Source organism: Musca autumnalis, unplaced genomic scaffold (genome assembly GCF_047663935.1).
Source record: "Musca autumnalis isolate F117 unplaced genomic scaffold, ASM4766393v1 scaffold_4, whole genome shotgun sequence".
In the NCBI taxonomy this organism is placed as follows: Eukaryota; Metazoa; Arthropoda; class Insecta; order Diptera; family Muscidae; genus Musca; species Musca autumnalis.
Genome location: NW_027411977.1, coordinates 19,970,155 through 19,984,491, shown reverse-complemented (window position 1 = coordinate 19,984,491; position 14,337 = coordinate 19,970,155). Strand labels below are relative to the sequence as shown.

Sequence of the window (14,337 nt, the reverse complement as noted above, 5' to 3'; positions counted from 1 at the left end):
AAAGCTCTCTCGGGCAGCACATGGGGGAAAGACAAGGAGACAATCTTGAACACTTATAAAGCCGTAGATCGTCCCCTCCTAAGCTATGCAGCCCCTATATGGACACAAAGTATCAGTGAAACGCAGTGGAGAAACCTCCAAAACACGGCCCTGCGCATTGCAACATGGCGCCACTCCAAGGCACCCGAACAAGGCAACACACAATTAAATGCCAAAAACTTGACCACCCTAACAATATGAGCTGCAACAGACCCCCATCCAAAAGACGCGAGCCTATCAGATACGACTTTCGTAAGGAACTCCCCAACATTCCCCCAATCCCCCATAATCCATCAAACGATGACATTCAAAGCGCACCGTGGAGAACCATATATCCTCATACCCGAGCAGTGTTGTGCTCGGTGGAAGACCACCTCCCATAAGCGAGGATGAGAGGGTACTGCCTAGAGAGACCAGATCAATATTATCACAACTTCGGTCTGGCATCTCTTGGTACTTAAACAGCAACCTCTCCCTCCTGAATCCTGAGATAGCAGACTCATGCCCAAAATGTGGCCAATCTCTATACATCACACGGCACCTCTTTGCGTCTCCTGCACATCCGACTGACCTGACCCCGGAGTCACTTTGGACACATCCAGGTGAAGCAGCAAGCTTCCTTGGACTGGATGTGGATGCTTAGATGTCCACCTATTAATTTCAAAATTTCTTCTCTTTTTTTGTTTTGTTTGTTTTGTTCTTTTCTATTTTCTTTTCTCCCGATACAATATTTATCTGTAGGGGTTACAACAACAACAACTGCAGCTTACAGCGTTGTGGTGGTTACAACGTACTGAAGAAGGATCGCACCAGATGTGGGGAGTGGATACAGACCTATCTCTATGAGTTGACATTGGATGTTAAAAGGTTGGTTGGTGAGCATAAGCTGAACAATTGGTTAAATTGTCTGAAGAGTTGCAACATTGGAGCCGCTATAAGTGAATTGTGGGCAACGGTTAAATCACTCTCGAACCCTGGAAAATAGGAAGATAGGACCTCTGAAGAGGTGCGAAAATTATTTCAATCGACAATTTGTAGTGCACCTCGGGAGTGACAGAGCGAAGGGAAAAGTAATAAAGCGCATCAGATATCTTCGTGCCGATGATGTTGCGAATACCATCCGAAATGCTAAATTATCCAAAGCGTTGGGCCCTGATGGAATCTCCATGGTAATGCTGAAACAGCTGGATGAGCCAGAGGTGAAGTTTTCAACCTGTTTCTCTAGCCACCCTCATTATTCCCGATTTCTGGAAAATGAATCATACAGGCCGATTTCGCTTTGGCGCCCGCAGCAAAGTCCCTTGAGGCCTTAGTGTCATCCCCAGTGTCAGCAATAACTATCCAGTTGCCGATCATCAGCATGGATTCCGTAAGCTGCACAGCGCGACAACAGCGTCGCACGCCATCTCCATCTCTTGCCGAGGACGTAACCAGGGTAAGCCGTGTGATAGAACAGTGATAGTGGCGCTTGACTTATCAAAAGCCACCCCACGCCAGTCGTATGTGGAATTCAGAAACAAAAAGGCCAAACCCCGTATAGTGAAACAGGGATTTCCCCAAAGTAGGGAAAAATCTCCGTAACTGTTTAATTTCTACCTCTCCAGTATTTCCGCCCCTCCAGACGGCATCGAGATCGTAACGTATGCGGATGATGAGATCTGTGAAAGACCGAACTAGAGTTGGGTAATATAGTTCCTGGAGCGGATCGATACTTCTAGTTCCTTTTACCAAAAGGAACTAGTTCCTTAATATAGTTCCATAGTTCCAAATAGTTCCGAGAGCGATATAGTTCAATGCATCTTTCTCGTCCCTCGTTCTTTTTATTTCCTTCATTCCAAGTAGTTCTGAGAATGAAGTAGTTTAACGCATCTTTCACTTTCTTTTTGTTTTCATTTTTTGGTGGATGAATTGACATAAAAATAAATAAATTGCAGCAATGCACGATGGGGCCAATAACAGGTTTTCGAGGCAAAAAGTCAATTTTTGAAGTGAGCAATTTGAAAAAAAATAATAACGGATTTCGATTGCCACACCCTGAATCACTAAAAATAAAAAAATAAATCAATCTGGTAACATCACATAGCGACATACTGATCTGGCAATGGTGACATATTTTCTTATGCATCATTTTCCGACATTCATTATAAATAAGTAGTGAAAGCATTTTAGGCGCCAAAAAGAACATTTCAACATTTTTATATTTTTTAAACATGGAAAGCTCTTCAATGGGTATATAAAATAAGATAGTGTTAACAAATAATAAAAATGTTATGTGTGGTAAATGTATTTTTGAGTTAAGATGTTATGTCTTTTTTGGTGTATTTCGCTTTGTTATCCTTGTGTTCTCTGGAGTATAACTTTTGAGATCTAGGTAGATCTATGATATTATATATATGTGGTGAAAGGTATTAATGTGTACTATCATTTTGTGAAAAAATTAGCTGCGCCTTTTCATAAAAATCTGATTTCAGATGTCGTAATACTTAAAAATATGGAAATTTTTATGTTCTGGTAAGTTTATGTAACAAAATTAAAGATCTGATTTCGAGAAGATTGTTAAAACTATAGCCATAGAGAGAGATCGAAAGTTGTCACAGCACATTTCACAACTTTCGATCTCTCTCTATGGCTATAGTTTTAACAATCTTCTCGAAATCAGATCTTTAATTTTGTTACATAAACTTATAGTGAAACAAAAGCCTAAATATCTGTTTGAAAAACTTATTTTTGCCCAATCTGACAGAGGAAGAATTTTAAAACCATTCACACGTCGGAGCTCTATGTCCGAAAAACAATTTTATATCAACACTATACGTCTTTGAAATAATTTACCACACAATATTCAAAGCATCAGCAACGCTCTCACATTTAAAAAACGCCTTATTCAGCACATTATTAGTCAACGTGGATATTAATGCTTTTTCAAATGTTTTTTTTTTTTAAATTAATATTTATCAGGTTTTATTTAATTTCGTCCCTTTTTATTCATTGTGACCCTACTTAACTAGGATATTTCTTTCTGATAATATATCTTTTTTTTAATCTAATTATATTTATTTAATTCGTCCCTTTTTTATTCATTGTGACCCTACTTAACTAGGATATTTTTTTTTCTGATTATACATCTACACTTTAATTATAAGATTAATGTCTTGTTGTGTAGAAAACATAAATAAATAAATAAATAAATAATCGGAAACACATTAATGTTATCAATTGGATTTCGGAAAAATTTAATAGACGTATATAATAATATATATATAATAATATATAATTTCAAAGATGTCGCAGACAAACTTTGGCTTTTGTGGCGGAATCTTAGCCGATTTTTACTAAATTTGGAACCTTTGTTTATTAACTTATAACAAACCACAGACAAAACCATGAAATTTTAACATATGTATATAGGGGAGCTATTTCTATATCTGAACCGATTTCAATATAACTTGACAAACTTATTTGTAGTCCTAATTCCGTAACATTTTCCAAATTTTTTTTGTAATTTGATGGAATTTGCATGCTTGGTCAATAATTTGCCTGAAATCGGACGAACATATATATGGGAGCTATATCCAATTCTGAACCGATTTCAATATGATTTGCCAAAAATGTTTCTAGACCAAAATCCGTCATACATTTCAAATTTCATCAAGAAACATACATAGCGGAAGTGGTGCTCCAAATACCTAAAATCGGGAGAAAATATATATGGGAGCAATATCAAAATCTGAACCGATTTCAATATAACTTGGCAAACTTATTTGTAGTCCTAATTCCGTGGTATTTTCCAAATCGCATAAAAATTGGGCAGAATTTGCGTGTTTGGTCTATCAATTGCTTGAAATCGGGCGAACATATATACGGCAGCTATATGTATATATGAACCGATATGAACCAAATTTGGCATATTAGTTTCTAAGCCCATTATAAACATCTGTACAAAATTTGGAAGGTCTAGCATTGCCCCAGTGATTTGTTGCCTCGAAAACCTGTCATTGGCCCCATCGTGCAATGTAACGAGGATGTAATTTACATTTATTTAACACTGTGGCCGCATCTGAATGATGAAGGAACCAAACGTGAAAGATCGAAGAAAGATAATGAATTATATACATAAATGAAAGGAATTATATGCACGGCTGGAACTATATGAACTAAAGGAACAAGAAGCAGAATTCCGGCCACAAACTCCCCGAAAATTCCAGGGGGTCACATTCGACGGCTCGTTCACGTCGTCTGCGCTTTCCACAGCTATCTTCGACAAACTGAAAAGTTTATGTGATATGCAATGGGGAAAGGTTTAAACTTGTTAGAATGCCACCCTGAAAACACCAACAGAGGGCCTCCTCAAATCTTCAGTGGGTTATCCACGTGAGGGGGCAAAGATTCTTCCAGTACAGCAACACAGTGAGATGCTTTCGTTGCAGTACTTGTTTGGGAACTTCTTGGAATTGGAGGTTGAGCGAGATTGAGCAGTTACAGCAACAACAGCCAAGTAACACCTGGCGATTAACAATAACTCAAGAACTAAGACAAAATAACCACACATGGGAACAAATATGCCGTGTTTAACATGGGTGCCTACATACCTTCCGGTCTAACTCCACTGTGTTCACTCACAGCAATGAGCTGATTGCAAGCAAGCAACCAGCGCCCCTTCTTACACCGTATTGAGGTACCAATTGTGTTCAATTGTTTGGTCCTGTTCATCACCTTGGTTTGTTTATTGCGGAACCCATTTAACATTCCCGTCTTTCTATGCCTCGGACAGCCGCGGTTGGCATGCAACTCCACATTCAAGCCGGAGGCTATACTCACGATTTGGGTACAACCACAACCACCACGATACTCCTACAAGGGAGCCGACACTATGCCTCGGACAGCCGCGGTTGGCATGCAACTCCACATTCAAGCCGGAGGCTATACTCACGATTTGGGTACAACCACAACCACCACGATACTCCTACAAGGGAGCCGACACTAACTTCTAGACTAGATCAACACCCTTGGTCCCAGAATTAACAGAATTAAGTCTCTGGTACGACCTCTTCTGCGAGTACGGTATTTTCACCACACCTTTGAACTTCCTGTGCAACTACACCAGTGTGAATGATATCAAGCCTGCCTGATATGACATGAGTGTTGAGTATCGTGCTTTCAATTTGGGCCGAATATGCTATCAAGCCTGTAAGATAGGTTCGTTGTTCTAGAGGTTCTACTTTATACCTTTGGTCCTCTATTTCAAGATTATGAAAATCTATCCTGACATGATTGGGTGGGTGTGACAGGGATGCTTATGGTAATTACATCCAATCAGGTACTGCCTCGACAACATCTTGTTGTGTTGATGCACCAGCAAAATCGTCGCATCCTCATAAAGATCTTTCATGGATGTTATGAGGAGGCACTCAGTTCCAGTCTTCCGGTTGGCATTCAGGTAGGTCAACAAGGTTTCTTGATCAGTACTGTCGCCCAAACGAATTGATGACCTTGTTTCTACTTCAGAACTTGTCAGATTACTCCCAATATGTTGGAGCAATTAGTGGTCGCACAGAAAAAAAAATCCGGCGATAAAAAAATTATCATATTTACGAAATTCGATAAAATTATTTGATCACAAAGTAAAAATACAACTGATAAAATATTTCACATATTGACTAAAATATTTATCGATTTTTTATATTGAACTGATAAAATGGAATATGTGGAATATTTTGATAAATATTTTTGTCAATATGTGAAATATTTTATCAGTTGTATTTTTGCTTTGTGATCAAATAATTTTATCGAATTTTGTCAATATGAAAATTTTTTGTGGCCGGAAAATCGATAAATTTTTGATTGAATCTTTGAATCAGGAAACCATCGAGCAATATATTCAGTGGGAGCTTCATTTCAGCCGTTCTTTTGGTGAACAGTGTGGCAGTAGATTTAGCGGCAGATATTTTCATATTCCTCATATGGAAGATCTGTACTAAGCCAGCTATGTATGTGTATTGGTCTGTTCCAGAACCTGCAAGAAGCTACTAATTTTTACTACGATAACATTTTTTCCTTTATGATATCGGAAAAAAATAGTACAAATTAGTAGATTCTTGCAGTACTGGAACAGACCATATATTTATATGTGTGTCTTTGGCGATAGGTTCCGAGGACGCCAAGGTCGAACAATACAGTAATCCGCATATATTACGATCTCTGTGCCGTCTGGAGGTTTTGGAATTTCTGAAAGGCAGAGGTTAAGCTATTCCGGAGATATCACCCTTGCCTTGGGAAACTCCCTATTTCCCTCTACCGGTCTTTGACACCTTATTTCTGAGTTATACAGCCCAATCATGAATATACTTGCGGAATGCAGTTCTCGCGGAATAGTTTTTTCTCGAGAGAACATTCCTCCTATCATGAATAGCTGGGGAAAAATAATCATTGAATTTGGCAGCACTGAAGGGTCGTTTTCATACCTTGTGTGCCCTAATTGTTGTGAAAACAAAGAGAAAATGTCAAGTGTTTGTGTTTTTAGACAAAATAAACAAATTTAATCAAATAAATTACGCTTTTACACATCAAAGAAATTCAGAAGATGTTACTTGTTATGAAAATCATCAAATAAGATTGTAAAATTCCAAGGAAACAGTGCATTGTGCTATCGAACTGCCACTATCATGAATGTATAAACAACGAGTGTTTTTAATAAAAAGATGGCAAAAATTGAAAAAATATGAATTTTGAAGTAAAAATAATAGCAAATATGCATTTATCCAGTGTTTTTCAACAATATCGAAGCGGAGTTTTGTATGTGCAAAATTCTGCTATCCTTCGTTGATAAAGTTGAGAGTGACCGAGTTTGCAAACTAATGTTATTTTGTGAAATATGTTAATTTTTTAATAAATTTCCATCGCGAATTGAAGATTTTAGTATAAAAATCCAATAAAAGTGTTTATTTTGCATGTTTTGTACCAAGTTTGTGGGAAATACTAAGATTTTTTGTAAACTCCCTTCAGTTTTGCAAGGGAGATTTTTTTGGAGGAAAACACACGTTTGAGAGCGTTCATGATACCTACTTTTTCTCCATCGGAATTTTTTTCCGTGCGGATTTTTTGTTTGTGATAGCAAAGAAGGGAAAAGAGAGAAATTCCGCACGGAATTTTCATTCATGATTGGGCTGATAGAGAAATCTTCTCTAATACCGAACAGTACAGCTTGGCATGGTCTACGGTATCGAAGGCTGTCGGTAGGTCAAGTGCCACCATGACTGTTCGGTCGCACGGCCTGTTCTGATTCAGTCCTCCACTAATATGTGGATAAGGTAACGCTTTTGTGGTGCTCTACATTTTCCGGAATCCATGCTGACTTTGGGCAACCGCTTCTCGTCATGGCGAGGAGTAGTTCCTCTAGATTCGTTGATACTGGCTACTAGAGGGAGATCAGCCTGTGCGATTCGGCTCTGCTGGCATTCTAGCCTGACTTCAGTAGTCGAACATCATCCCAACCTTCCACGCTTCTGGTACAATAAAGTGGATTACCGCTGTGCGCTCTATGAAATAACACGGGCACATCCGTTCTATCCCGGATTCGAGAGTGATTTAACCGTTGCCCACAACTTACTTAATTCTATACAATGTTGTATTTCCTCAGGTAGTACATCCACATTTTCCGCTTATGTTAGCTTACTAGCCTGTTGACTTTTGGGTCTTCAGGGTCCGTACCACGAACCTCATCATGCTCATTTGCTAGTCTCGCCGTCTTTGCTGTGAATTTGGTCTAATTTCGGGTATTCGACCAGCAGGTATGTAGCGAACGGATGCAGCAGTGATGATGTCCCAGAAAATTCTCTCAGCTACCCGAGGATCTGAGGGTTATTTGTAAGTTCTCTGAATCCTTGCCAATCAGCTTATCAATGGTTCAGAAAAGTGATTCTCAAATCGGGTGGTCTGTTTCGGAGATGATGATCGGAAGATGCCATACGTCATTCATCACACCGGTTACCAAATGTTAATGTCTGGCGAGATGTGGCAATCTGCGTTTATCCTCCCTAGAAACGTCTTCATTCACCGTGCAAAATGTGGGGCTATCGATTTGCTCTACGATTTGAGCTGTGATAGTTCCTCATAAAATTTAAAATTTAAATATCCACAATCTAAGCTTTAAATATTATTGTTTGAATCCCCGATTATTTCGAAATATGACCATCAAAGTTGCATTAAATTTATTTTTTTTAATTTTTCTCATCAACATTCCTCTTATCTACTCTAATATCTGCAATTCATCATTGCCAATACAAATCCTTATCCCATTCTTCCACTTACCATTTGTGGCATCCAGCAGATAACGAATGATATGCTCAAGAACAGCATTAATTTGGCAAATTTAATTTCATCTGGAGATGCATGGGCCGACAATGTCACACTGTTACTGTGATGATATTGTGGTATGTGTGTGGTACTGCTTTGGCCATGCTGATACAGAGTTGTGCCACTGGAACTTTCAGCATCGATTTGGGCCACAGAACCCTTTTCACTGCGATTCACCATGTCATAGGTCATGTGACGTTGGGTGGTGCGTGTGCGGCCAATAAAGCATAGAACGCGCATAACAAATAAATTACAAGCGACTATAACCACACATAGGAGAGTGCCTGCAAAGAAACAAAGAGAAACGCAAAGGAGTAGTAAGTAAATTGAAAACATGGAAGACATGAAAGACAAGAGGACAAGTGTTCAAAAGTTAGAGGACCATAAAAAACAGACAAACAACCGAATAACGTCAATTGCCTAAACCATTACAAATATTAAATGCTGATAAATGATGTTTGTTGTTTGCCATCATCAATTAAAAAAGGATATTTTCGGTTCTTCTCCTATTTCGTGGAAGGAGGAGATTGGTTATCGGTTCGGTTGTTTATGTAAAATGTCAATATTGAATGGCTTTTTTCTTGTTGTTTTATTGCCAAAATTGCCACTTAAGCTTTTGATGAATTATGATAGCCCTGAGTCAATGGAATAATTTCATTTTATTTGTTATTTGATCATTTATTAGGAGTCGTAATTTTGTGGCTTATAATTGGCGTTAAATTAATGAGTTTTAGAATTTTGTTGCTTTAGGTGATTAAACGAAATTAATATTTCAGGTAATATTCTTAAAAAAATCCAGGTGCTTGAAAAATATTCTTTAAAAAACCCCGATCCTCAAAATAAAAAAAAAAAAAATATTTTTTTAAAAATCCACGGGTCTCAAAAATATTCTTTAAAAATCCAAGTGCCTCAAAACTTCTTTAAAAGTCCACGTGTCTCAAAACTATTCTTTAAAGGTCCACATGCCTCTAAAATATTCTTTAAAGGTCCACATGCCTCTAAAATATTCTTTAAAAGTCCACATGTCTCAATACTATTATTTAAAAGTTCACGTGCATCAAAAATATTCTTTAAAACATCCACTGGCCTCAAAAATATTTTTAAAATAATCCACGGGCCTCAAAAATATTCTTAAAAAACACCACGGGCCTAAAAATTTTTTTAAAATATTAACGGTCCTCGAAAATATTCTTAAAAAACACCACGGGCCTAAAAAAATCTTTAAAATATTAACGGTCCTCAAAAATATTCTTAAAAAACACCACGGGCCTCAAAAATATTCTTAAAAAACACCACGGGCCCAAAAAAATTTTTTAAAATATTAACGGTCCTCGAAAATATTCTTTTAAAAAATCCACGGGCCTCAAAAATATTCTTTTAAAAAATCCACGGGCCTCCAAAATATTCTTTTTAAAAATCCTCGTGCTTGAAAAATATTCTTTTTAAAAATCCACGTGCCTCACAAATATTCATTAAAATATCCACGGGCCTCGAAAATATTCTGTAAAAAAATCCACGTGCCTCAAAAATATTCTTAAAAAAATCCACGTACTTGAAAAATATTCTTTAAAAAATCCACATGCTTGAAAAATATTCTTTAAAAAATCCACATGCTTGAAAAATATTCTTTAAAAAATCCACGTGCTTGAAAAAAATTTCTTTAAAAAATCCACGTGCTTGAAAAAAATTTCTTTAATAAATCCACGTGCTTGAAAAATATTCTTTAAAAAATCCACGTGCTTGAAAAATATTCTTTAAAAAATCCACGTGCTTGAAAAATATTCTTTAAAAAATCCATGTGCTTGAAAAATATTCTTTAAAAAATCCACGTGCTTGAAAAATATTCTATAAAAAATCCACGTGCTTGAAAAATATTCTTTAAAAAATCCACGTGCTTGAAAAATATTCTTTAATAAATCCACGTGCTTGAAAAATATTCTATAAAAAATCCACGTGCTTGAAAAATATTCTTTAAAAAATCCACGTGCTTGAAAAATATTCTTTAAAAAATCCACGTGCTTGAAAAATATTCTTTAAAAAATCCACGTGCTTGAAAAATATTCTTTAAAAAATCCACGTGCTTGAAAAATATTCTTTAAAAAATCCACGTGCTTGAAAAATATTCTTTAAAAAATCCACGTGCTTGAAAAATATTCTTTAAAAAATCCACGTGCTTGAAAAATATTCTTTAAAAAATCCACGTGCTTGAAAAATATTCTTTAAAAAATCCACGTGCTTGAAAAATATTCTTTAAAAAATCCACGTGCTTGAAAAATATTCTTTAAAAAATCCACGTGCTTGAAAAATATTCTTTAAAAAATCCACGTGCTTGAAAAATATTCTTTAAAAAATCCACGTGCTTGAAAAATATTCTTTAAAAAATCCACGTGCTTGAAAAATATTCTTTAAAAAATCCACGTGCTTGAAAAATATTCTTTAAAAAATCCACGTGCTTGAAAAATATTCTTTAAAAAATCCACGTGCTTGAAAAATATTCTTTAAAAAATCCACGTGCTTGAAAAATATTCTTTAAAAAATCCACGTGCTTGAAAAATATTCTTTAAAAAATCCACGTGCTTGAAAAATATTCTTTAAAAAATCCACGTGCTTGAAAAATATTCTTTAAAAAATCCACGTGCTTGAAAAATATTCTTTAAAAAATCCACGTGCTTGAAAAATATTCTTTAAAAAATCCACGTGCTTGAAAAATATTCTTTAAAAAATCCACGTGCTTGAAAAATATTCTTTAAAAAATCCACGTGCTTGAAAAATATTCTTTAAAAAATCCACGTGCTTGAAAAATATTCTTTAAAAAATCCACGTGCTTGAAAAATATTCTTTAAAAAATCCACGTGCTTGAAAAATATTCTTTAAAAAATCCACGTGCTTGAAAAATATTCTTTAAAAAATCCACGTGCTTGAAAAATATTCTTTAAAAAATCCACGTGCTTGAAAAATATTCTTTAAAAAATCCACGTGCTTGAAAAATATTCTTTAAAAAATCCACGTGCTTGAAAAATATTCTTTAAAAAATCCACGTGCTTGAAAAATATTCTTTAAAAAATCCACGTGCTTGAAAAATATTCTTTAAAAAATCCACGTGCTTGAAAAATATTCTTTAAAAAATCCACGTGCTTGAAAAATATTCTTTAAAAAATCCACGTGCTTGAAAAATATTCTTTAAAAAATCCACGTGCTTGAAAAATATTCTTTAAAAAATCCACGTGCTTGAAAAATATTCTTTAAAAAATCCAAGTGCTTGAAAAATATTCTTTAAAAAATCCACGTGCTTGAAAAATATTCTTTAAAAAATCCACGTGCTTGAAAAATATTCTTTAAAAAATCCACGTGCTTGAAAAATATTCTTTAAAAAATCCACGTGCTTGAAAAATATTCTTTAAAAAATGCACGTGCTTGAAAAATATTCTTTAAAAAATGCACGTGCTTGAAAAATATTCTTTAAAAAATCCACGTGCTTGAAAAATATTCTTTAAAAAATCCACGTGCTTGAAAAATATTCTTTAAAAAATCCACGTGCTTGAAAAATATTCTTAAAAAAATCCATGTCCTCGAAAATTTTTTTTTAAAAAAATCCACGTGCTCGTAAAATTTTCTTTAAAAAATCCACGTGCTTGAAAAATATTCTTTAAAAAATCCACGTGCTTGAAAAATATTCTTTAAAAAATCCACGTGCTTGAAAAATATTCTTTAAAAAATCCACGTGCTTGAAAAATATTCTTTAAAAAATCCACGTGCTTGAAAAATATTCTTTAAAAAATCCACGTGCTTGAAAAATATTCTTTAAAAAATCCACGTGCTTGAAAAATATTCTTTAAAAAATCCACGTGCTTGAAAAATATTCTTTAAAAAATCCACGTGCTTGAAAAATATTCTTTAAAAAATCCACGTGCTTGAAAAATATTCTTTAAAAAATCCACGTGCTTGAAAAATATTCTTTAAAAAATCCACGTGCTTGAAAAATATTCTTTAAAAAATCCACGTGCTTGAAAAATATTCTTTAAAAAATCCACGTGCTTGAAAAATATTCTTTAAAAAATCCACGTGCTTGAAAAATATTCTTTAAAAAATCCACGTGCTTGAAAAATATTCTTTAAAAAATCCACGTGCTTGAAAAATATTCTTTAAAAAATCCACGTGCTTGAAAAATATTCTTTAAAAAATCCACGTGCTTGAAAAATATTCTTTAAAAAATCCACGTGCTTGAAAAATATTCTTTAAAAAATCCACGTGCTTGAAAAATATTCTTTAAAAAATCCACGTGCTTGAAAAATATTCTTTAAAAAATCCACGTGCTTGAAAAATATTCTTTAAAAAATCCACGTGCTTGAAAAATATTCTTTAAAAAATCCACGTGCTTGAAAAATATTCTTTAAAAAATCCACGTGCTTGAAAAATATTCTTTAAAAAATCCACGTGCTTGAAAAATATTCTTTAAAAAATCCACGTGCTTGAAAAATATTCTTTAAAAAATCCACGTGCTCGAAAAATATTGTTTAAAAAATCCACGTGCTAGAAAACTATTGTTTAAAAAATCCACGTGCTTGAAAAATATTCTTTAAAAAATCCACGTGCTCGAAAACTATTGTTTAAAAAATCCACGTGCTTGAAAAATATTCTTTAAAAAATCCACGTGCTTGAAAAATATTCTTTAAAAAATCCACGTGCTTGAAAAATATTCTTTAAAAAATCCAAGTGCTTGAAAAATATTCTTTAAAAAATCCACGTGCTTGAAAAATATTCTTTAAAAAGTCCACGTGCTTGAAAAATATTCTTTAAAAAAATCCACGTGCTTGAAAAATATTCTTTAAAAAATCCACGTGCTTGAAAAATATTCTTTAAAAAATCCACGTGCTTGAAAAATATTCTTTAAAAAATCCACGTGCTTGAAAAATATTCTTTAAAAAATCCACGTGCTTGAAAAATATTCTTTAAAAAATCCACGTGCTTGAAAAATATTCTTTAAAAAATCCACGTGCTTGAAAAATATTCTTTAAAAAATCCACGTGCTTGAAAAATATTCTTTAAAAAATCCACGTGCTTGAAAAATATTCTTTAAAAAATCCACGTGCTTGAAAAATATTCTTTAAAAAATCCACGTGCTTGAAAAATATTCTTAAAAAAATCCACGTGCTTGAAAAATATTCTTTAAAAAATCCACGTGCTTGAAAAATATTCTTAAAAAAATCCACGTGCTTGAAAAATATTCTTTAAAAAATCCACGTGCTTGCAAAATATTCTTTAAAAAATCCACGTGCTTGAAAAATATTCTTTAAAAAAATCCACGTGCTCGAAAACTATTGTTTAAAAAATCCACGTGCTTGAAAAATATTCTTTAAAAAATCGACGTGCTTGCAAAATATTCTTTAAAAAATCCACGTGCTTGAAAAATATTCTTTAAAAAATCGACGTGCTTGCAAAATATTCTTTAAAAAATCCACTTGCTTGAAAAATATTCTTTAAAAAATCCACGTGCTTGAAAAATATTCTTTAAAAAATCCACGTGCTTGAAAAATATTCTTTAAAAAATCCACGTGCTTGAAAAATATTCTTAAAAAAATCCACGTGCTTGAAAAATATTCTTAAAAAAATCCACGTGCTTGAAAAATATTCTTAAAAAAATCCACGTGCTTGAAAAATATTCTTTAAAAAATCCACGTGCTTGAAAAATATTCTTTAAAAAATCCACGTGCTTGAAAAATATTCTTTAAAAAATCCACGTGCTTGAAAAATATTCTTTAAAAAATCCACGTGCTTGAAAAATATTCTTTAAAAAATCCACGTGCTTGAAAAATATTCTTTAAAAAATCCACGTGCTTGAAAAATATTCTTTAAAAAATCCACGTGCTTGGAAAATATTCTTTAAAAAATCCACGTGCTTGAAAAATATTCTTTAAAAAATCCACGTGCTTGAAAAATATTCTTTAA

The 14,337-nt window shown here is 34.1% G+C and overlaps 1 protein-coding gene across 1 annotated transcript in view; it reads right to left on the bottom strand.

The window, feature by feature from the left end:
* Nucleotides 1-14,337, bottom strand: part of LOC141404204 (uncharacterized) — a 64,291-nt gene that overhangs the window by 4,685 nt on the left and 45,269 nt on the right. The window contains exon 4 of the mRNA XM_073987569.1: nt 8,347-8,675. Within this exon, the coding sequence (XP_073843670.1) occupies nt 8,347-8,675 (329 nt within the window). The remainder of the gene's footprint in view (nt 1-8,346; nt 8,676-14,337) is intronic.